At 38.4% G+C, this 22,049-nt stretch overlaps 2 protein-coding genes across 10 annotated transcripts; both read right to left on the bottom strand.

Annotated features, from left to right (window-relative positions):
- Window positions 1-20: 20 nt before the first annotated feature.
- On the bottom strand, window positions 21-5,862 carry LOC104605649 (endonuclease 1-like). Of its 2 annotated transcripts, none has more exons than XR_736659.3 (9): window positions 5,671-5,862; window positions 4,895-5,075; window positions 4,683-4,790; window positions 4,273-4,328; window positions 4,096-4,179; window positions 1,898-1,993; window positions 1,724-1,788; window positions 1,512-1,608; window positions 21-331 (listed from the first exon to the last, which is right to left on the bottom strand). XR_736659.3 is itself a non-coding variant. In XM_010270493.3 (9 exons), the coding sequence occupies exons 1-9, from the start codon at window positions 5,803-5,805 to the stop codon at window positions 207-209; spliced, it is 924 nt and encodes a 307-aa protein (XP_010268795.1). In that variant the 5' UTR covers window positions 5,806-5,861; the 3' UTR covers window positions 21-206. The 2 variants fall into 2 exon arrangements, 1 of the variants encoding a protein (XP_010268795.1); XM_010270493.3 differs by having other exon boundaries at window positions 1,512-1,585; window positions 5,671-5,861.
- A 598-nt stretch (window positions 5,863-6,460) lies between these two features.
- LOC104605650 (endonuclease 4-like) lies at window positions 6,461-19,205 on the bottom strand. 8 transcript variants are annotated; one of them, XM_010270494.3, is made up of 11 exons: window positions 19,069-19,205; window positions 18,522-18,860; window positions 17,696-17,814; window positions 16,446-16,626; window positions 16,111-16,224; window positions 15,933-15,988; window positions 15,541-15,624; window positions 15,205-15,297; window positions 13,887-13,954; window positions 13,043-13,116; window positions 6,461-6,889 (listed from the first exon to the last, which is right to left on the bottom strand). In XM_010270494.3, exons 3-11 carry the CDS (start codon window positions 17,807-17,809, stop codon window positions 6,696-6,698), a joined length of 978 nt encoding a protein of 325 aa, XP_010268796.1. In that variant the 5' UTR covers window positions 17,810-17,814; window positions 18,522-18,860; window positions 19,069-19,205; the 3' UTR covers window positions 6,461-6,695. The 8 variants fall into 8 exon arrangements, with proteins under 8 accessions (XP_010268796.1, XP_088742859.1, XP_088742861.1 ...); XM_088886733.1 differs by lacking the exon at window positions 19,069-19,205 and adding an exon at window positions 18,392-18,454 and having other exon boundaries at window positions 16,446-16,638; window positions 18,522-18,857; XM_088886735.1 differs by lacking the exon at window positions 19,069-19,205 and adding an exon at window positions 18,392-18,454 and having other exon boundaries at window positions 18,522-18,853.
- Between the last annotated feature and the right edge of the window lie 2,844 nt (window positions 19,206-22,049).

Here is a 22,049-nt window from a genome sequence, read left to right as displayed (position 1 = left end):
AACGTAAGAGATGCTCTACGTTTTCTAGATAGAAGAAAATCTTAAAATTGCTTTATGTATTTTCTTGACTATCTAGACTACAAATCATAAAATGAAACCAAATGTTAGTAGATACTGCAAGAACTTGAACAATTAGCCTTCATCATCTGAGTTCATTGGCTATACAAAGGAACAAGTCAAGTTTATGATTTGGATATAATGCCGATTTAAGTTGGAGCTGGGATTTCATGTTCATGGTAACCAAAAACTCTGTTCAGAATCATGGCTAATCTAACTCCACCCTGCGCTATCCGTTTGTTGACAATTGGCAGCCTTGAATTGAAGTAGTCATCTGTTAAGAGACAAAAGTAACACATTTATTTGTCATGAAGGCTAAAAAAGTTTCAAATCCAAAACAAGTAGACTGAGTATTTGATAAAAAAGGCCTGGAAGTGTGAAGGAAATCACAAAGTTGCTATATTTACATTTGATATATTTTTCTCCATATTTTACCCTAATGCATGTGATTAGGCTTTGAAAAAATTATGCATGTACTATGTCTACTGATTTTTTCAGCAGAAGTTTTATTTATTTGTAAAAATTGTTTTTAACATAAAAATGATATGCAGTAATTATGCTAGCAATAGAACAGAGTCAACTTATGGGGTATTATTAATATTATTGTTGAGCTGTATGGGCTATGAATAGTGGTTTACTTTAAATTCAGTAACTTATTGGAAGGAATAACAAAATAAGATTAATTTAGATGGATTATGGATGAGGTATGAAAAAGATGTGAGAAATTTGTGGAATAGTTCAGTAAAGAAAGCATATTAGCCCTTAGCCAAACTACATATATTAATTTTTACTACAAGAATCTTATAAATAACAACTATAATAAGGTGTATTAATTACTGTACTCCTTTTAAGAGATTTCTTAATAAGTAATATATTGAAGCTTACGTTGTGTTGATGTACAACCAATCAAAAGAAAATACTGCAGTCTTTGAGCAGACAAGCTTTTTTAATTTCTCTATATCTTTTTGATTTCCCAAATTCCCTTTGTCTTTTAGATTTCTGAGCAAGTTCTCCCAAAGCTTTTTTTTTTTATATTTAATTCTCCCAAAGCTTTTGCTATCTCTCTTTATTGCATGGTAGAATTTCTAGCAAATTTAAATCTTGAACCATCATTTCCATACGGAATAAATATTACCAATTTTGAGTCAACTACATGGTGTAGAATGCTTTTTGTAGTCTTAAATAGAAAATTAAAAAAAAAAGGGAATTTTAGTAAAATCTCTGAAGGTGTGGAAGTTATATTTATCATGTAAACATGATCACCATTTTTGTTGCTCAAATGCTTCATACATGATCCATTAGAGGGTTCCATTCCCAATATCAAAGTCATATAAACCTTTTTATGCTCCTAATCTTTAATTATCCTTGCATATGGACATCCTGATCATCTTTTTGAGCAATTCATAGTGCACTTCATATCTTAAAGAATTTTTTAGTGAGGATGACTCACTTACCTGCTAGAGTTTCACCTGGTGTGACACCTTCATAACCCCATTTGCAAGCCAAGTTTATGCTCTCTGTAGCATACCTGCATGTATGTGTAGAGGAAGACTGCAGATATGAGAACCTCAATAAGAGAAGGGAGTGATTTTAGATGGTTTCTTAAGAACAATGGAAGATCTTAGGGTTTAATGGTTGATTAGAATCATTAGATCACCATACTCACTTCTTAGGACAAGAGAAGAGATCCTCACAGTCTCCCCATGACATTATATCATCTGACCAGATACCCTGTTTTGTTTATTAACAAACACACCTTGTATGAAACTCACTCTGATAACTGAGGAAAGGAAAAAAAAGAACATTTCAAGACGCAAGAAAGCCATTCAACTGTCCTTACAGCAGTGAAATTCTTCTGTATGTCTTCTTGGAAGAGATCCATGTCCTTATCATAGAAATCCTTCATAGCAGTAAGAATTATCTCTCTGTCCCACACCTAAACACAGTAGGGATCAGTCATAATCAGTGCACAAGAAGTCAAGAATGATCTCCTTCCGCCATTCCATTGACATTGATGATCAGTCTTAATGGAGGCAAGAATATCCCTTAGTGGCCTTTTACACTATTAGAAATGACCACTTGTGATCTTGAAACAGTGCTAGTAGAGAGACCTCAGCCCCATAAATAAGTTCATCAACGATTATTCGTCCCTCTGAAGTCTGAACTCTTTCAGAGAAGACAACCAATAAAGGTTGTGTTCCAGTGTTTTCAAAACTGGACTGGACTGGATGGACGGACCGGAAAAAATGGGAATCAGTCACCTGACCGGTTCCGTTTCACTCCAAAACCGTTTTTTGGCCAAAAACCGTTGGTTTGATCACCGAACCGCTGATTCGGGCGGTCGAACCATCAACCAGGACAATTGATGTTTTGGTCTCTTTTTTGTTTTTTTAATTTTTGTCCAAACAGTTGGACCGTTTGACCCAGGAACCAAACCCAGAATGGTTCCCTGTCCGGTCCGGTTTTAAAAACCTTGGTATGTTCTTATATATGCACTGATAATCAGAAAAATAAAGATCCTGTAATGTTGCACATAACGGTTCTGTGAATCAATGCCGGTAGGCATATTAGGCAATACTGATAGTGTTTTTTTTATATTTTTTTTCAAAACCGGTTCAGGGGGCCGGTTTAAGGCTCCTCCATCCCCTGAATCGGTCAGAACCTCGATACATCCTCGGTAGGGGCGTATCAGGAGCTCCTGAAATAATACATATCGACCAATACGGGCTGATACGTACTTGCTGTGAATAACATGACAGTTTAATTTGGCTCTTTTAGAAATTAGGGATTCCCTCTTTTTGATGGTAGATAAAATCCACGTCACCCATACATTTTGTCCTTTTTTGATTTAAAGGGACCATGCTCATGAGTCATGACGTATCAAATTGACCATGTTCAATTTAAACAGTCATTCTCGGTCTGTGATTTTCTCTTGCTGTGGTAACTGTGAGTTCTGTAAGATGACCCACCTTGGAGCTACCAAGCAAATAAGAAAAGGTAGATTGCAGAGGTACTCTGTATTTTTGGGGTAGTGGCACTATGAGTATGAACTTTCAAGTACGCCCTTAACTTTCAATATATACACTTAAGTCGAACTCTATTAAACTATCTTATAATGAGATTGAAAATTACTAAAATGCCAATATTTTACATTATGCTTTTTTACTGTTTTTCTTGTGTTATTTTGATGCAATTCAATAGTGTGGCACAAAAGAAACACCGATTCACAGAATAGCAATGCAGTTAAAGTCTGCACCTAAGGCTCAGTTTGAAAGGAGTACAAATGTAAAGTGCAAAACCTGGTATTTTGTATCTATTTGTACTATATATATCTGTATTTATACTCCTTCCAAACTAAGCCTAAATAAAAACATTTTGAAACAGTTAGAACATTTCCAGATGACGAGGATGGATGAATACTGAACAATTCTTACGTTTGTGGTTTTTGTACTCCTACAAATACACTGCCCACCATAATTTTTTGCCGCTACTATTTGCGTCAGAAAATATAAGAAGATGAAAAAGAGAATCTAAGCATTTTTATAATTTTATTATAATTTTAATAGAATTGGACTAAAAGGTTAGATTGAAAAGAATACAAATACTTTCTCCAAATTGAGCCTAAATTTATAAAAGTTAAGGATACTTAACTGTTGGAATTGAAATTGTAGACCCTCAATATCACTGCCCTCAAAGTACAGGGTACCTATTTGCATGGTGGTTTTCGAATTGTCATTGACCCGGACGGTCGAACCATTCAGTCCGAAACCATTCCGGCAACCAGTTTTGTTTCACCTTAAAACTGTTCATTGGCTAAAAACCATTGATTTGGTCAGTGACTTGCTGACTCAGGTGATTAAACCATCAACCCAAAAAACGATTTTTGAGCATTTTTTATTTATTTTTTTTTTAAATCAGAATGGGTTGGACCACTGACCCAGAAACTGGTGGGCAAAGCTGTTCCGGTTCCAGGTCGATTTTTAAAACATTGCCTATTTGTAATTTACCCAATAAGAAATCCTGGTTACTGGTACTTACATGGTGCAAATTAGATTTGTGCTTGAACCAGATTAAATCTATAGTGTTCCCACCTTCATCGCTTGTGAATCCTACATGCATGGGCTGAAAAAGAAAACAAGGAAAGCATTACAAACCAGAGTGCCAAGAGAAAATGAGGGATAGTTAATATTGAAAGATGAATACCATATAGATTACCTGGTGGATGTCTCCCATGAAGTGTGATAAGAACAGCAGGGCCTCAGTCATATTATCTACAAGAGATGAACAAACAAGGAAACAAGTAGAGAGCCATCCAGCATCAATGACAAGATTTTCAGTAGAAGTATGTGGAGAAGAGATATATTAATTTGAATTTTGAAGAGAACATAAATTAAGGGTCCATTTGATTTATAATGGGAATCGGAATCAAAATCCTTCAGAATTGGAATCAGAATAGTTTATTTCCAGTCTGTTTAATTCAAACAAGAATTGAAATGAAAATTAGAATCAATTGAACTGGTATTTCATTCCCAAGAAATGGGGAGAGAGAGTGGACATTCGGATTCCGATTCCTCATTCCCATGAACAAAACGGGCCCCAAGCATAAAGAGGTGAGGCTTTGTTACATCGACGATCAGAGGTTCCATGCTGATAATGCATGAGCTGAGTGGTGAAGTTCTGAACAGCACCAGCAACGCACATGCCCTTTACTCCTTGTGGGTCGTGGCAATCCCCTGTTCGTGTACAGTTTCACATTATCACTTCACTGTATATAAACAACAAAATCAAACAATAACGAAACACAGAAAGAATAAAAACTTGGGTTCCAGTCAGGTACTTGAATAATCGAAGGTACAAGCCTTGTCCGGGGTGTCAATGAAGTGAAGAGAACTTGTCCAGCGATATCTGTACCAGTGGCGGATTTGATCGGGCCACGTACAAAGGGATGACAAGTCACCCTTGGCATATTCAGGTAGCAAATTCTGAACAGCGTGTGCTGCTTCGGGATCTAGAAGAGACTATTGGCATTAACATTTCTTAGTTAGTTACTCGTACTTAAGCTGCTTTCCAGACAGGTTTTCTAATAATTAGTACTTGGAAAGCTCCAAAAAGCGTGTGCTTATGAGATGCTTAAAAGTCATATGATGATGCTGATTTTTGGCCCAGCCATATGCTAGTAGGTCTTTTTGTTTTTCAACAACTGAGGCCATATTAACAAAACCTCCCACATTTCCCATAGTTAGAGGATCTGAACACAAAGTGTATGTGTGTAATCCGGGTTTCCCTCTCAGACCCACCTCACAGCACTTCCTTCTCAAACATACTATGAGAATGAGAGATGTTTCCGATGTGCTATACTGCTATTACAACGTGCTGTGAAGTGGGTATGAAGAGGATTATGCGAGGAGGATTATACCCATCTCCAAACTCCAGCCAAGGCAGGATTTGATCTCAAATCTCTACTACACTAGTGGGATCCATTCATTAATGGGTTCTGACCCTCCAAATATGCAGTACTGGCAGGTCGTTTATGGGTCCTTAATTTTCATTTGAATGAAAAATAGTTCCATGGAACTACCCTAAGATAGAACTTGGATAAAGGAATTGATTTACCTGGGCAATCCGGCATGTCATGATATGCCCTTCTTTGCTCCATGCCTGAGCTCCGGGCACCGGCAGGGAGACAGAAGCCACCAATATAACAAATGCAAGTTGAGGCAACCCCAGCAGAACTGCAAACCGACCCATTCTCCCAAGTGACTCTCCGCTTCGACAAGCAATGAAACCATCAAATTAGGTATTATGCTTGCTTATATATATATATATATATATATACGTATAGAACAAGTTCTTATTGAGTACAAGGATCGTGTTTCCCACATGTTGACTTTGGATTGCTCCAAAAGTAAGAGATTCTAACTTCCAAACCCTCCATCATTGGAGGTGGAGAAAGGGGTCATGATGGCGTTCTCCCTAAGGCTGAGAGAACAGCTAAAGCTGGCCCTTGGATTAGTACTTTACACTTGGGAGACGGATGGAATGCATCCTAGTTCATATAGTTCATATTAAGGATATAAGCCATGCATAAGCAGTAGCACCACTATATTGGAATATCATAAGGTTCAAAATTTCAATAACCCATATTCGCCGATATATATTGTATGGGGGTCTTCCTAATAAACCCTTACAGGGGGTATTTCAGCTCGGCAAAAAATATAAAAAATAATAAAAAAAAAACAGTATCAATACAGGCCCCCTACCGGCATATCACCATGCATCGATATTTTGAACCTTGCCTCACTCTAGAGATTAAAAATTCCAACTACACGGTTTTAGGCTTTTAACTCAAGGGAGATGGTCTTCGTTGTCATCAAGAAGAGAATAGGAGGATAAAGGTATATACTTAGAATAACGAACATAAGACGCACCTTCACTTCAACACAGTTAAAAAAACTTAATGTACAGAGAGAATATTATACATGCTCAAAATAAAGAAAACAGCCTCAATACTTGCAAAGCAATAAAAAAAAAAAAAAACGAAATCAACTATAATATACATAGTGTCTCGAAATGGACAAGTAATGACTAATGAAAGAGCGTCATTAGCTCACAAATGACAAGGTTGGCGTGTAGAGACGTCAAATCAACGTAGGTCCTTGGACCGACCCCTTGATCCGAAGCCATCCTCTACTGGCGTTACTCCCATCCCCTGTTGTGAAATGTGAGGGTAGAGGTTTGGAAGCAAAGAGACGGTTGAGGGTGGCAGCTAGGCGGACCCCACTTTGAGCTAACCTCTTCTCCACGACAGGCAACCTTGAGAGGAAGTAATCGTCTGCAAGCAACAGAACAACACAAGGAAGAAGTGAGATTAAGAATTTTCAGAGGGGGGAAATAAGCTTCAATTAAAATAAGCAATGCTGCTGAAAGAAAGAGGGATTCATCATAACAGCTATGAGGTCATTGAGGTGTCCTCAACTTCCATGTGTCTCACAGCTCATATCCAACTCAAAGATTCTATTAAGCTATGTTTGATTTGATAAAAAATAAGAAAAATAGAAAAATTCTATAGGCTCATTTTGGAAAGAATACAAATGCAAATATATACAAAGTAAATACATACAAAATAATACAAAATATAAGATTTTACACACTACATATTTGCATTTGAACTCCTTTCAAACTGAGCCATAAGAATTTTCCCCCAACTTTCTGCTTCTTTCCTATTTTCTACCAATCAAACTAAACACTCCTTAAGAGCTTGGGGAAACTATAAATTAGATCTTTAAATGTCACTTACATATGCTGCTTTTTTTTTTCTTTTGATTATTTGAAATTATGAATTGGGGATCCGTAGCAGTTGAAAGTTTCTTTTCTTTTTAAAATATGTATTAGTTGAGAATTGAGAATTGCCCTTTGAGAGCATCATCATTGAAAGGGAGTATTATACTTCCTATGGACTATGTCCCATCCAACCAGAGGGCAAGAAACACAGAAGAACCCTGTCTGTGCTTTCTCCAGTCCTTATTGGCCCTTAAGGATGCCCTTATGGACCTTGCTGTAAAGAATCTGAACTCAACATATGCACTCACAGGTAAAACTGCAAGCCAAGATGTAAATGTTTAATTATCGAAAGATCATCTATAATTACAAATTTACAATTTGTGTCGAAAACAGTGCTGATTGGTGAAGACACTTCAAAGGTTCTTCATCTGTGTTCTTTTATTCTCGTTGAAACCCCCCTCCCCCCAAGGAAAAAGAGAAAATGAAAAAAGAAAATAAATTGTAAATAGATCCAAGAAAGCAATGTAGGTCATGTTTGGTAGTATTTTATATTTTATACTTTTAAGAGTATCAAAATGCAAAGCACATGGATTATTTTTCTTTGAAAACCGTTTTGATGAAAACTTTTCAAAACATATTTTTTAAAGTAAAAAAAAATTATAGCATTTGGATAAAACAAAATATTTTATATATGTGCATGCCATGTGTCATTAATTATGTTTAGATGTTATGTGTCATCCAAATATGCCATGTGGCACCATATATGGATATTACGTGGCATCTGAATGTTAGGTCAATGACATAGATGCCATGTAGCATCTTAATGCCAGGTCAATGACATGTGAATGACACATGGCAACATATAAAGTTGTCATGTGACATCTAAAGGTAAGTCAATGATACAATATGTCATGTGGCATCTATATATAATACCACGTGGCACACACATGATTGAATACATTAATGTGTTTATACTTTCCCATGGCATTCATATATACTACCGTGTAGTGGATGTATAAGTATCACATGTATGGTTGATGCATACATTTTAGAAAGTATAAAATATGTCAGAGAGCTAAAAAGTATGAAATATCAACGATTGACTTCGTGCTTTTCATGGTTTTTGCACTTTTACTTGCATCTTTTAAAAGTTAAAAAAAAAAAGTCAAATAAATGTGTTTATTACTTTTCATACTTCAGTACTTTCGAAAGTATGAAAAATACTACCAAAAAGGGCCATATATTCCAAGGATTATTAGTATCCCTAGCAGGTAAGAATCATTTGATTATTCGTATCTTGCCACTCAATAGATTTCTTACAACACAAATGCTAGCAAATGACTTAGTTGAATGATGCTCAAATCAGGTAATCTTATTCTAGTACGTGGAATTTATTCTTATAAGAAGTAACATGAGAAATTTCTCCTAATTTGCTTTTAACCATGACTAGTGTAATAGCACTGCTATGCACATGTGCAACTAAAGATAAAAGGGTAAAAACTAAAAAGATTAGAAGACATTTAGATTTTGAACCTTTTTACTGAATTTCTTTAAATGTCTTGACTCATTGATAGAATTTAAAGATTAAAATACTAGGACAACTTCCATTTGTAAGCATTAACTGTATATGATAATATACTTGTAAAATGTTGTGATTGAATTTTTATGGCTGCACAGAAAACATGGCAAGGATTGGCATTATATAGTAATTGATACGGCCAAAATCGACCACCGGTCAAAAACAGCCAAGTGGCAGCATGTTAGGGGCAAAGTTGCCAATTGATGAATTACGAGCTGACTTGGTCCTAACTAGTTGACCTGTCTTGATGAATTAACCTAATCTTGAAGAGTTGATCTAACACCAATTCATAACATGCACAAGCAATACATGGTCGAGCTTATTAGAACATCAATGCAAGCGTATACCACATGCATACAATGTGTCAACTAAGGGCATGACATGTGGACCAAGCTCCGACCACGTGTGAGAAACATGTTGGTTCTTAGATGAAGCCCCTCTCTTATAAATGGGTGAGCTCCACATTCATTTGGACACAACACAACACTGCATTACACAAGACACGCCAGACACCTTGGCACACGGAGCTCTCCAGCTCTCCTTCTCTTCCCTTGGTGTTACTGACTTGATCGTCAGAGTTCACGCCCCTGAGATAACACCCGGGCCTTTGACGTCTCTTCTGGTTGCAGGTCTCCTCCCTTAGCAGCCAAGGTGCTGAGGTGTCGAGCCGAGGTGATACTCCAAGATGAGGTGCAGCCGAGACGAGGTGACACCCAACTTTAGCAACTTTCCATCTTTGCCCTCGTGGCCAATTTTAACGTCAACAGTAATAGATGTGTTTTGGTTACAATAAAATATTATTTGTACCATTCCCTCAGCGTACAGCCCCAAGAAGGTTACACTAACGAAAATGAATTTTACATTCTCCACAAGTTTCTTCTCTTCTTTCACACATTCTTGATCCACCATTTTTTTCTTTAGGCTTGGTTTGTTTGCCGTGCAACTTCATTTGCAATGGTGCAAAGTTTAGTGCAATTCTTTTATTTTAGTTCCATCTTTTACCTTATTTTGTTTGTTTTATTACTTTATTATGCAGATGAAGTAAAATAAAACCTGAGGCAAAGTAAAGACCAAAGCAAAGTTGAATCATAATTTGCACTTTTCTCAATCTCATCTGCACTCCCATGCATTTGTACTAGTTTAAATGAAATTGCACTGCAAACAAATGGAGCCTTATAAATTTCTGAATTTGAAAATTCCTCAATTGTATTTGATTTTTCAAACCCCAGAATTTAATGTCTTTAGTCTCGAAGACATGACATGACAACTAAACCAGTGTCCTTGTTAGGTTTTGAAGACTCACTTATCAAAAAGGACATTTAAAGGTTCCATACCAGTAAGAAGGCTTCTTTTGGATCATCATCATCTGGTCCTTACCCCATATTTTCAATTCAATCTCTACGTATTACAAGTAGGACACCTTCTCATTTTAAGGCTCTTCTTTCTTTGGTAAACCTTTTCCACTCAACACTCTACTTCATTGTAAAATAGGCAGAAATTTTCACTCAACATTTGGGCTTTGAGGGACATTGTTGAATGCTTAGACTGCCCTACCTTTTCTTGGCCCTTGTCCTACTTAGGCCTTCTCCTAGGGGTAAACCGCAAGGAAAGTCGATTTTAGAATCCGGTCCTAGAAATGAAAAGAGATTGGTGGCGTGGGAAAAAGAACTACATCTCCTTGAGGGATAGAGTTACCTTGGTAAAGGCCACACTAGCTAACCTACCAGTTTACTTCCTTTCTGTCTTTAGAATCCCCTCTAGGGAATCTAAAAGGTTAGAGAAGCTAATGAGAAATTTCCTATGGAACTTAGGGAGGCTGAAAAGGACCACCTAGTCAATTGGGAGGTTGTATGTAGGACAAAAGAACAGGTAGGACTGAGCTTAGGGAACTTAACAAAGAAGAATATGGTTCTTTTGGGAAAATGGATGTGGAAATGGCCTTTAGAGAGAGAGGTTGTGGCAAGAAGTAAATGGTAGTATTCATGGCTGTTTGGAAAATGGTTGGGATGCTGGTTTATCACAACAGGCTACTTTGGCTTCACCATGGAAGACAATCCCTAGCCTTCTACCCCAATTCCAACAATTTATCAAGTATGATGTTTGCTCTAGGAATCTAGTAAAATTTTGGGAAGATGTTTGGGTGGGCAATTCAGCTCCTAAAGACTTATTCATGCTCTTTATTAAATCTCCTTGCACAAAAAGAACAGGTTGCCAATTGTATCTCCTCTCCTTTAACCCCTTTATCTCCTAATTAGGATTTTGGTTTCTGTAGAGGTTTAAGGGATTTTGAATTAACCAGTGTTGTTGTGTTGCAGATCCCCTTTCTATCCTTGGTAACGTCTACCTAAACCCTTTGTCACCAAACAAAAGAATTTGGTCTGCTTCCCCAAAAGGTTCCTTCTCTGTCGCATCCTTCTTTAATTCACTTTGTCTTTCCTCTGCTCATCTGGGTTTCCCAGTTAAGGAAGGCCTATCCCCCCTAAGGTTTCAGTGTTTTACTGAGAAGTTTTTCATGAGAAAGTTAACACTTTGGACCTTGTACAGAAGAAAAGGCCTCACTTATGCCTTTCCCCTTTCTGGTGTTTTCTTTGCAAATCAAATGGAGAGGATTGTTCTCACTTATTTTTATCCTGCCCTTTTGCTACAGCTATTTAGTCTTGGATTTTTGCTCTTTGTTAGTGCAGGTGGAGTTTGCCTATAAAAGTAGCTCTTTTGTTTGATTCTTCAGCCCTTGCTTGGCCTACCAAAAGAGGGAATTTGATGCGGAAGTGTATCAGAGCAACTTCACTTTGGACTCTTTAGGAGGAAAGGAACAACAAAATCTTTCAAGAGAAGGAAAGAAACCTATCTGAAGTCAAGGACTGCATACTGACAAGGGCAAGATATTGGCTGAAAACTTCAACTTTGTTTCTTCCATTCTGCTTTGTTGACTTTTGGAGAAATTGGGCTGCAGTGGCTTTGAGTTCTTCATGCAAGGAAGGGGTAATTGCAGATTGGGTTTGCCCTCCTAAAGGCTTTGTAAATTGAACTTTGATGGAAGCAGCCTAGGTTACCCTGGTCCTTCAGGTATAGGAGGGGTGCTGAGAGATAAGGACAGCAGTCTCTTAGCTCTGTTCTCAAGACCAGTGGGTTTAGGAGATTCCACTAGAGCAGAATTACTAGCTGCACTGCAAGGAATTCAGCTCACAAATCAACTTGGAATAGAGAGACTACAAATCGAAGGTGACTCTCAAATAGTTGTGGGGTGGCTAAGGGACCAAGAATCAGCAATTTGGTGTTTCAGGGACCTCCTCAAGAGAGTGTTTTGGCTAACAAGAAATATGACTGTCAAAGTCCAGTGGGTACGAAGGTCAGCAAATACTTTGGCCGACTCTCTAGCCAAGCAAGGAGTCAATAGAGAACATCTGTTATGGGCTGCTTTGTAATATACTATATTGCCCCTTCCTTTTCTCTGTTAGTCTGTATGTCGGGCTACTTGTACTACTGTCTTTGATTGTTGATCATTGTGGTTGTAATTTTCTGTAGGCTGCACCTCGTGCCTCTTTATGTTGGGCGGTGTGTACTGTTACATCATTTGATTAATGAATTAATTTTTCATCTATCAAAAAACTAATCTCAGTTATATTCCTGCATCTTTTTATGCCCAAAACCTTGTCTTCTACTCCTTAAAATGAAAACAAGGACAGCCTAAAGAAATAGATTTTGCAAAAAGCTCAAGCTTAAAAAGGAGACCTTTAACTTGAACCTTGAACTGTAAATTCATAAACATGTCAAATGATCAGGACCCACTGAGAGATTATTAGAGTTCCAGACCAAAATACATCCACATAATAGCCGAGTAAACTTGATCATTTGTCATTTGAACAGTTAAAAAACACTCTACTGCAATTCGAAAACTACACTGCATATCATATGGTAAAAAGTAATCAAACCATGCTGCTTTTTTTGTACATTCACTCTCCTAGGAAGGATCAATTAAATAGTGGTCCTGGTCTCTTTTTATGTACTAATCCACAGCTTATGGCTCAAGGTAAAAGGATCTTTTTCCTATTGTAGATCAGGCAATTTGCAACATCACTCTTAAAAGAAACAAGAAGTAGAAAATTTATTCATGCTTCAGATTACCTGAAAGAGTGCTTCCTGGTGTTGCATTCCTGTATGCAAATTTGCATGCCAAGTTAATGCTTTCAGAAGCATATCTGCAAAAGCAGAGTCACTTATCATATCTGGATACCATCATTCCTTATAAGAGACAAATGGAATCAATTCCTTTCTATTTTCTTCTATGATTTGCATTAGCATCTGTGCCCATTGCTAAGAAATGGTGAAAACATGCTTCAGTGATCAAGAAAGTAGGGTGCACTTGAGCTTTACACATTTGCTCCAGCATTTATGACTATCGAGAACCATGCAAGAGAACCAAGAATTTTCCATGGCTTTTGTCACCAAGCATCAATGAACTTCCATGGTTAAATATGGCTTGATGATTTTTATTTTTTCCAATTTCCTATGTAGATTCTTTTCAGTTGTCTATCATTTTCTTTCTGTTCTCTACTTTATCCTCTGTGGACAAATTGCGGATAGAACTGCAGAAAGTATAGTAATGATACTTAAATACGCTTTTTGTGATTTTTAAGTCCATAAACTTACCTTGTTTTAGGTATAAATATCTACTAATTACAATATCAAGCGTCAAGAAGCTCCAGGATCATACATCTTTTCTCTTTTTTCTTTTCCTTTCTTGGGGGCTCAAGCTGTAATTGAAGATAAGAAAGTTTGTCTTCCTCTTTGTTATTATTCTTATGATTAATCAATGAATTTGTTATTGATCAAAAAAAAAAAAAAAGAAGCTCCAGGATCATACATCCAAATGCAGCTTACTTTTTCTATTGTATGCACAAGTGTAGCAGGCATATTAGGGTCTATCTATGCTACAAACACTGCACCAGAAAGGAAAGAACATGCTTACAGGTCTGGACAGACTAAATACTCTGATGAGCAATTTCCCCAGGATGCGATGTCTGATGACCAACCATCCTATTCACAATATAGTAAAAAAAAAATTGAGAATGAAGACATGCACCAATAAATAAATCAAAGAAAATGAGATCATAGTTTATTTTTCAGCAATTAATCAAGTTTGTATGCACCAAATAAGAATTTATTGTAAACAAGGTAAAATCGTGCATGCAGACAACACGGTTAAAAGTATCAGAAGTAATGCATTGTTTTAATGGTTTGACCAGCTGATATTCCAATGGAAATTATAAAAAAATAAAAAAATAAAAACTTCTTGAACAGGATTATATGGATTTACTCTTAAAAATTCTTGTAGATTATTTTGTTACCAGGAGTCTCCCTTCCATTATCTACAATTTTATGGGATTTGACCCTTCACCAATAATTTTAACTTCTATTTGGATGATCTTGAAAGACAATCATAACCAGAGTCTACTGGAAAAAAAGTGTTCTGAACTATTTCATTGGTATTTTCTGTTACCCATTGGAAAATCTCCTTCTGATATAATTGGCTTCTCTATGGCTAAGCGGTTCTATTTCATCTTTATTTTTGTTTCTTACATGAAATATTTTCCTTGAGACAATCTTCTGATGATGGACATTTGATACTTCCTTATGTGAGGCATTAGATGATGGGTCTTTTATGGCAACTCCTCTTTTCAGCACCTTGAAGATTTCCTTTCCTATCATGCTCATATACCGCCAAATCATGCTTTCAAGGATCCCTCATAGACCTATGAATTCTTAATGTCTTATGCCTACAAATTTACCCATATCCAATCAATCTTCAATTAAATAAGAAAAGTTATTATGAAATACTTTTAAGTAATCTGGAGTGTTTAAAGAAGCATTTGAGTATGTCTTAAACGCACGTAAAAGAGGGAAAATAAGAAAGAAGAGTTAGAGAAATAAAAATTTCATACAACAGTATTTTGACTGTCAATATAGGTAAGGTGCAAGTTATCTGGGAGGCAGTGCCAAGTCAAAACAAAGTTTAAAATGGAAAAAAAAAAAAGAGAAAAAAGAAAAAGTGAAAGAAATATTGGCCCTAAACTGAAACAGAGATCTTTAATGTATTGACATCCATCTTGTAAGAGAACCAGAAATATGATAAAGCTGTTTCTTTCTTCCCTTTTTTAGAAAGTCAAGCAGGGTTTAAATATATGCTTTTGGGGCCATTTTGAAACTATCCACTTGAGAACATCTTTTTCTTAAAAAATAAGGTTTGTGTGTGTATAAAGAAATAAGAGGAAAAAGGAAAGTCATACCGTAATATTCCTCTGAAGAGCTTGTATCATGATTGCACGATCTGAATTATAAAATGTCTTCAAGGCAGAGTCAATGATCATATCATCCCATACCTAGAATTGACAAGAAAAATCTACCATTGCCACTTAGGTCATTATAATAATGGAAAATGAACCAATTTCCTCTTCATTTCTTGACAGAGATAAAAACAAACCCAATCACAGATTATCAGCATCCTTTATAATTCTACCACTTAATAATCTGCATAATTCTCATGATCTTGTCTTTCCTAGAATAAGAAGAAAATAAATATCACAAAAATGATACTTTCTTATTCAAGTGCTATTGTCACCTACATGATGTAAATTGGTCTTTCTCCGGTACCAACGTACTATTATTGTGTTCCCACCAGCATCCCCAGTAAAACCAACATGTAGAGGCTGTCATAACACAACAAAATGTCATAACAAGATACAGGGTCCATTTATGGTTATGTTAACCACTTTGTTTTTAGCCATCCATGTATATCTCTTGTAGACATTTTCTATAGCAGATTGACACAAGTCATGCAGTGCAACATCAGGCTTCATATATAGTGTTTTCAGTCAACAGCACAACTTTTGCATTAACACAAACAGAAACATCTAACTTTCCTTTACAATTATGGTAAATAAAAATAACAAGTGTGTGCATGACATGTGCGGCTTTAAGAAACCATGTTTTCTAAGTCTGGTAGGAAAAAGCAAACCTGATGGACATCCCCAATAAAATGTGATAAGAACATAAGTGCTTCAGTCAAATTGTCTGCATTCAGGGTAGCAGGCATTATGATTAATACAAATCAGTAAAACCATAAATTTATCACATAAATGAGATGAAAACCACTGAAAGTTTGAAAAAATAGGAGAATAATGTTTGGTTATTACATTTCCACTCTGAAGTAGATTTAGACTCATGGTAAGTCATTAGCTGCATGGAATAGTTGAAAATTGCTCCAGTGACACACCTGTCTTTATTACCACTCAAATCATGGCAGTCCCCTACATGAAGGTCAAAGTCATTTCCAGATGCATATCTCTTAACCATGCATCAATCAAACAAAGAAACTAAGCAATTTTGCTGAACCATATATATCATTCAACATAAGCACCACAAATTCCCAAAAATCAAAGGTAACTAGTATAACATCCCACCAGTTACAACATACACTTGACTAATATTGTGCAATTGGTGTGAGGCAAGACAAGATTTACAAACTTACTGCAATATTCATAGTTACACCTGAAATCCGGTGTGTCTACATAGTGTAAAGGCCCACTCCAGCGCCAGTGGAAGTTATGACGAATTTCATCGGCCCAGGAACAAACAGCAGCAAGATCGCCTTTTGCATAATCTGGAAGCAAGGCTTTAACTGTGGTAGCAGCATCTTCATTAAGAAATCCCTGAAAAAAGTACTATTTCAATCAAGCAATAAGAAGTAGAAAGTATGCTATTCTCATATGACGAGAATACAATTATTAATATTTTTTCTTAAAGAGGTAAAGTCATAACGTAGGTGTTTGGTTCCGTGGGCGTTTATAGATGTGGTGTTTATTGTTTTAAACATTTATTTGAAAAACTATACTTTAAACATTTTTTACTTTAAGCGTTTCTTGCTTTTGTTGTTTGGTTGGGCATAACTTTAAACGTTTCTTACTTTCCACCTCAGCTTAACACCCCATAAAGTATGCCACGTAAGCATTTCATTTCAAAAAATACTGGGGCATTGGGGGAAACAAGGATTTGACGCTTCCCCAAATGCGTTTATGTTTTTTAGTGTTTATTTGATAAATGTTGAAACCAAACAGTGGTTTCATGCACAATAAACGCCAACGCCTATGTGGCACTGATGTGGTAGCGTTTTTTCAATAAACACCCACGGAACCAAACATAGCTAATAAATTAATATCAAAAGTAAAAGGGTCCTGTACAATGAGAACACAATTATTATTAATAAGGCTTGGAGCAATAGACTAGGTTGGCAGTACTCCCTGTGTTTCTCATTTCTAAATCTTATGTTCTTTTCTTTTCTTTTCTTTTCTTTTCTTTTCTTTTCTTTTTTGGCTGGGGTAAAGTTCTAAATTTTATGTTGATTCGGAAAAGAAAGATTATTAAGTGAAAGAGCTTAGAGTCCACCACAAAAACCCTCTTATAAACTACACTGTCAAAGTATCTGTGGAAATAGACCAACTCTCCTATTATAGATTCTATGCAATCTGGATGATGCACCAAAAACACCTCAATTCCATTTTTAAATCTCAATACACCCATGAATACCAATAGTTATCAAACTACGTTTTAAAGATGCAAGAAATTCTACACTCCCTTAGGTTAGAAATTTTAATCTTGGTATTTCTTAAATTCTGCAAGCCATAGGATCTATATTTACATGTGGTTCCTATAAACTGGAAACTATTCTAAATGTAAATAAATTCAACCAAAAGTATGAATTTTAATATGTTGTGATTTTACCTCTGCTATCTTACAAATAGCATAGTGCCCTTCCTTCCCCCAAGCTAGAATTCCAGGAAGCACTTGCAGAAGAGCAAGTATTCTACCAATATAGGAGAATCGAGACCCAATCATTTCCACTGGTAAGGATAAATGAAAAGCTAAATAAGTAATTCAAGAAAAGGGAAAGTTACTTATACCTGAAAGGCATAACTCCCAAAACCCAAATTCTTATGGATCCCATATTTGTTCTCAAGAGATCTTGTTGAGTGTACAGTCCCAGACTCATAGAAGCATGTAAAGTTTCTTTAATTTATCAAAGGACTAAGAGCATTTTTGTTAAACCAAAAACTATCAAAATTTTCAGTACAATTGCAATCCTTGTGTGATACTCAAATGTCTAAAAGCATGTATGATAGAAAACACATGCCCCAGTAACTAGAAAGAAAACAACAAATAAAAAACATAGATTTCATCCAAGAATCAGAAAACATCTTAACAAGAACATTACCGAAAGAGCAAGTAATTTTGAATCATAAAAACAAAGCAAACTTCCACGAACAAAAGAATTAAGATTCGAGAACATAGCTCATTAATAGTCTTCAGAGGTTTACAGCTCAATGATTGCACATGTCGGCGTAAATTCATAAACAAAGGAATTAAGGAATAAATGATTCCAACCAGAAAGTGACGCGAAATCGTAGAGCGATTTCGTACCTGCAACAATCTGATCCTCGAGAAATTTAAAAAAGAGAAGGAAAGGGAAAAACTACTTCGTACCTGCAACAATCTGGCGTTGAAGATTCTACCTTTTGAAATAAATATATATTCTAAACTCGAAACTTACCACGAAAAGAAAGAAAACCGATACTGCAGTGCTGCTGAATGAGCTCTTGATCGGGTAACTTCAAGAACACATCCAAGGAAGCTTGGATATTGCAGAAAACCAGAGATTACTGCACTGACTATAGACTATAGTGACTCCGGATTGGCCGGAGACAGAATCATTAGACACCGACCGGGTTACCTATTACGAGCGAAGAAGCCAGTGGATGGGTGGATCCCATGATTCACATCTGAGCTCCATGTGTACGGAATAGGAATACTGGCGTGTTCAACATTTTAGGTCATTAGGATGGGACCGAAATACGGATTTGCCCAATGCAACGCAGATTTCTGATTTACACTGCAGAGCTATAATCAATAATTATACTGCTGACGTGGGGTGTAATTATTGGTTAAAAAAGTTCTTTTGATTAAAAAATATAGATTCGCATCAATAGCAACCATCACCACGCCAACGGCAACGGAAGCTCGCAGAGGGTGGGTGGGTCGCTACTGACGGTGGCGTTTCAGATACTAGTCAAAAATAATCTGCTGACGGCTAAGCTCACCGTGGAGTCGGTTGAGACCGTCAACAACCTCATATCTTGCACGGTGCAGAAGATGAAGGCCGCCCTTCATTGCAAAAACAGAGAGACAGTGAGGAGAGTGAAGTGCAGGTGCTGGCTGTAACTATCCTTGCGTGAAGACGACTAATCTAACGTTTGTGCAAATAAATAATTAGCAGCAGCATTCAAACCTTAATGATGGGTGGATTGACTGAAATATATAACTAGCAGTCATTTCCAATTCCAGTGTTTGGTTCCTTGTGTCAACTAGTGCGCAAAAGCATGAAATCACACTAGTGTGTGCATGTAGTTTCAGTCGTCTAGAAACATCAAACAATGCAGAGTACTGTGACTAGTCATGTTTCATTCCTAGAACAACGCCACGACTGCAATCAATAATCATGTTTAATGTCCTCCAATTAATAATTATACAAATCAATAATCATTCCAAGTTTTAATAGTATGAACATAACAGGAACAGGGAGTAGGTTTCAGTTCTCTTACGAGAAGGTAGAAAATGAGAAATGATGGAGGGTGATTTGGAGGGACACGTGGACATGACCCAACTAACAGAACGATAACTCATCCCAACGTACCCAAGTCTGCGACGAACCGAGCTCGGATAACTGAATCACCTCGGGGCAGGCCTACCTCGGAACAAGTTCACTTCGAGGCACGATTGCATCAAGATCACTTCGATTACCAGGCACTTCGGCGTTCATGACAGGTCAGACCCAGGGGGCATTAGTTCGGGTAATATTGACCGACCTCCACATGATAACCCCGAACATCTCGTCACTGGATTCCACGTTTCACGGGATCACGCCTCGTAATAGCTGGCCTTATCTCCTTCGACCGACTCGGACGGCAACAATATGCCTTATCGGCTGGCGACGTTATCTCCTGTTAATACGGTAACGGGCCTCATCACGGCAAGAATCCCAGAACCGCTCCAAAAAACCCGCGAGGACTCCAGTATATAAAGACCCCAACCCTTTGGGGGCAAAGGTACGTGTAATCACTGCTCACTAGCTCTCTTGTTTTCTAAATTACCTTTAGCTCGCAAGTTACTGACTTAAGCATCGGAGCGACCTTGCCGGGTAAGCACCCCCGGGTTCTCTGATTCTCTCTGAGCAGATCTGCCAAGTCCGTCGTCTACTGGAAGCCAAGTCATCTCCAGCTAGGAGCAACCAGATTGCGTCGCATCATTTGGCACCGTCTGTGGGAATCGCTTCGAAAAGCCTTTTTCCACCAAGCATCCTAAATTCAACTTCCATGGCATCTTCCAGTAACGTCGGGCAGAACGCCGACATGAACACCTCCGGGGGGCAACTTCAGGTCCCAACAGTGTGCATCGGACAGTTCACTGTACCTCTCTCCGCGAACGGGGTCTCCACTCTGAACATGCCTCAAGTCATTGCACCGGTGAATGTCCCACTCCCTCTCACGGTGGGTGCGACCTTCGCCGAACCTTCTGTCATTGCCCTGACGGTCGGACAGAGTCAAATTGACGACCTGGTACACTGCATGCGGGCCATGCAAGCCCAAATGCAACAGGTCCAGCAGTTTCAGTTGTACCAGCAACAAGTCCTGCACCATGTTTACCAACAACAGTACCAACAGCAGTTCCCCCCGCTGCCTCAGAATCAGCAGCCGGCTCCACCTCGGCATCCAACCACACAACAAACCAAGCCTCGCCGTCAGAGCGAACGCCCTCCTCGCCGGGGAGAGACCTCCCAAATCCAGAACCCTCTCGGGAGCCAGGTCTCGTCCTGCGGTAGGAGGGAGAGACAGGTTACTCTTCCCGCCTCACAGCAAGTGAATAGGTCGAAGGATACCCAGCCCACCAGAGCCGCTTCACCTCGGCCTTCGCAGTTTGAGGTTCCACTTGCAAAAAATTGGTTCGGGATCCTGGTTGCAGACTCTAGACAAGGCCCCTCAGTCCACAGCAGCCACCACCAGCAATCCGAATAGCTCCCAGCCAGAACCGTGCCTGCTAATACAGAAGCCAATAGCACTAATGCGAAGCCAGTGAAGAAGCAACAGAAGCAATGTCGCAAGGCTCGCCGAGCTGCAATCCAAAGTCAAACCGAACAGCCCAAAGGCAAAGAAGAGGCGAGCTCGGGAACAGTGAAGACCAGTCCGCTCCTTTCCGTGCAGTCTCCTCTATCCCCCGAGCTCCTAGCTATCCCAATGCCCAAAGATTTTAAGGTACCTCCTCTGAACAAGTACGACGGGTCGTTTAACCCGAACAACCACGTAGACTCATTTCAATCACAGATGCACCTAGCTGGGGCTGATGAACCCTGCATGTGTGTTGCTTTCTCCACAACCTTTAAAGGAGTAGCCCGCACATGGTATAGAAACCTCGCGCCCGGGACAATTAAGAGTTGGGCACAGTTCGTGCAAATCTTCACCTCGCACTTCATCACTAGCAAGAGGTGCCTGAGGTCCCAGGAAAGCCTCCTCGGCATAGTCCAGAGGGAGGGAGAATCAATCCGGAGCTACATCAAGCGTTTTAACGATGCATGCCTGCAGATCCCCGACTTGGATCCTGCTATGAGACTCACAGCTGCAAAAAGGGGCATCACCCACAAAGAGTTCAAGTGACATGTGGTTGCAAACAAGCCCAAAGATGTTACTGAGTTCCTCAAGCTCGCTGACCAATTCATCGGAAAAGAAGAAGAGATGAACCAGAAAAGCGAGAATCCACTAGAGAAGAGGAAGAGAGAAGGTGAAGCCTCAACCAACGGGGATAATAAGCAGAAGAAGGATGAACCAGCTAGAGGAGGAAGTAAACCGGATCAGCCTTTCCAAACTCCTCCAGTTGAAAGGACAAACTACATGCCCTTGAACACGAAGCGAGCAGAGATCCTTATGGCGATCAAGGACGCTTCTTATGTGAAGTGGCCACCTTGGATGAGAGGGGATCCGAATACCAGGAACAGGAATGTATACTGCCACTTCCACAGAGACCACGGTCA

This window comes from Nelumbo nucifera, chromosome 1, assembly GCF_055504915.1.
Source record: "Nelumbo nucifera cultivar China Antique chromosome 1, China Antique-T2T, whole genome shotgun sequence".
Classification (NCBI taxonomy): Eukaryota; Viridiplantae; Streptophyta; class Magnoliopsida; order Proteales; family Nelumbonaceae; genus Nelumbo; species Nelumbo nucifera.
This window is presented reverse-complemented; position numbering and strand designations above follow the sequence as displayed.

Coding starts and splice junctions, on each gene's coding strand:
- LOC104605650 (XM_088886731.1), bottom strand. CDS start 17,809: ATGATTGGGTCTCGATTCTCCTATATTGGTAGAATACTTGCTCTTCTG. Junction 16,225..16,445: donor GTGTAACTATGAATATTGCA/GTAAGTTTGTAA, acceptor ACCTTCATGTAG/GGGACTGCCATGATTTGAGT. Junction 13,117..13,886: donor TATTTAGTCTGTCCAGACCT/GTAAGCATGTTC, acceptor CTGCTTTTGCAG/ATATGCTTCTGAAAGCATTA.
- LOC104605649 (XM_010270493.3), bottom strand. CDS start 5,805: ATGGGTCGGTTTGCAGTTCTGCTGGGGTTGCCTCAACTTGCATTTGTT. Junction 5,076..5,670: donor TGACATGCCGGATTGCCCAG/GTAAATCAATTC, acceptor TAATGCCAATAG/TCTCTTCTAGATCCCGAAGC. Junction 1,789..1,897: donor TACAGAAGAATTTCACTGCT/GTAAGGACAGTT, acceptor TAAACAAAACAG/GGTATCTGGTCAGATGATAT.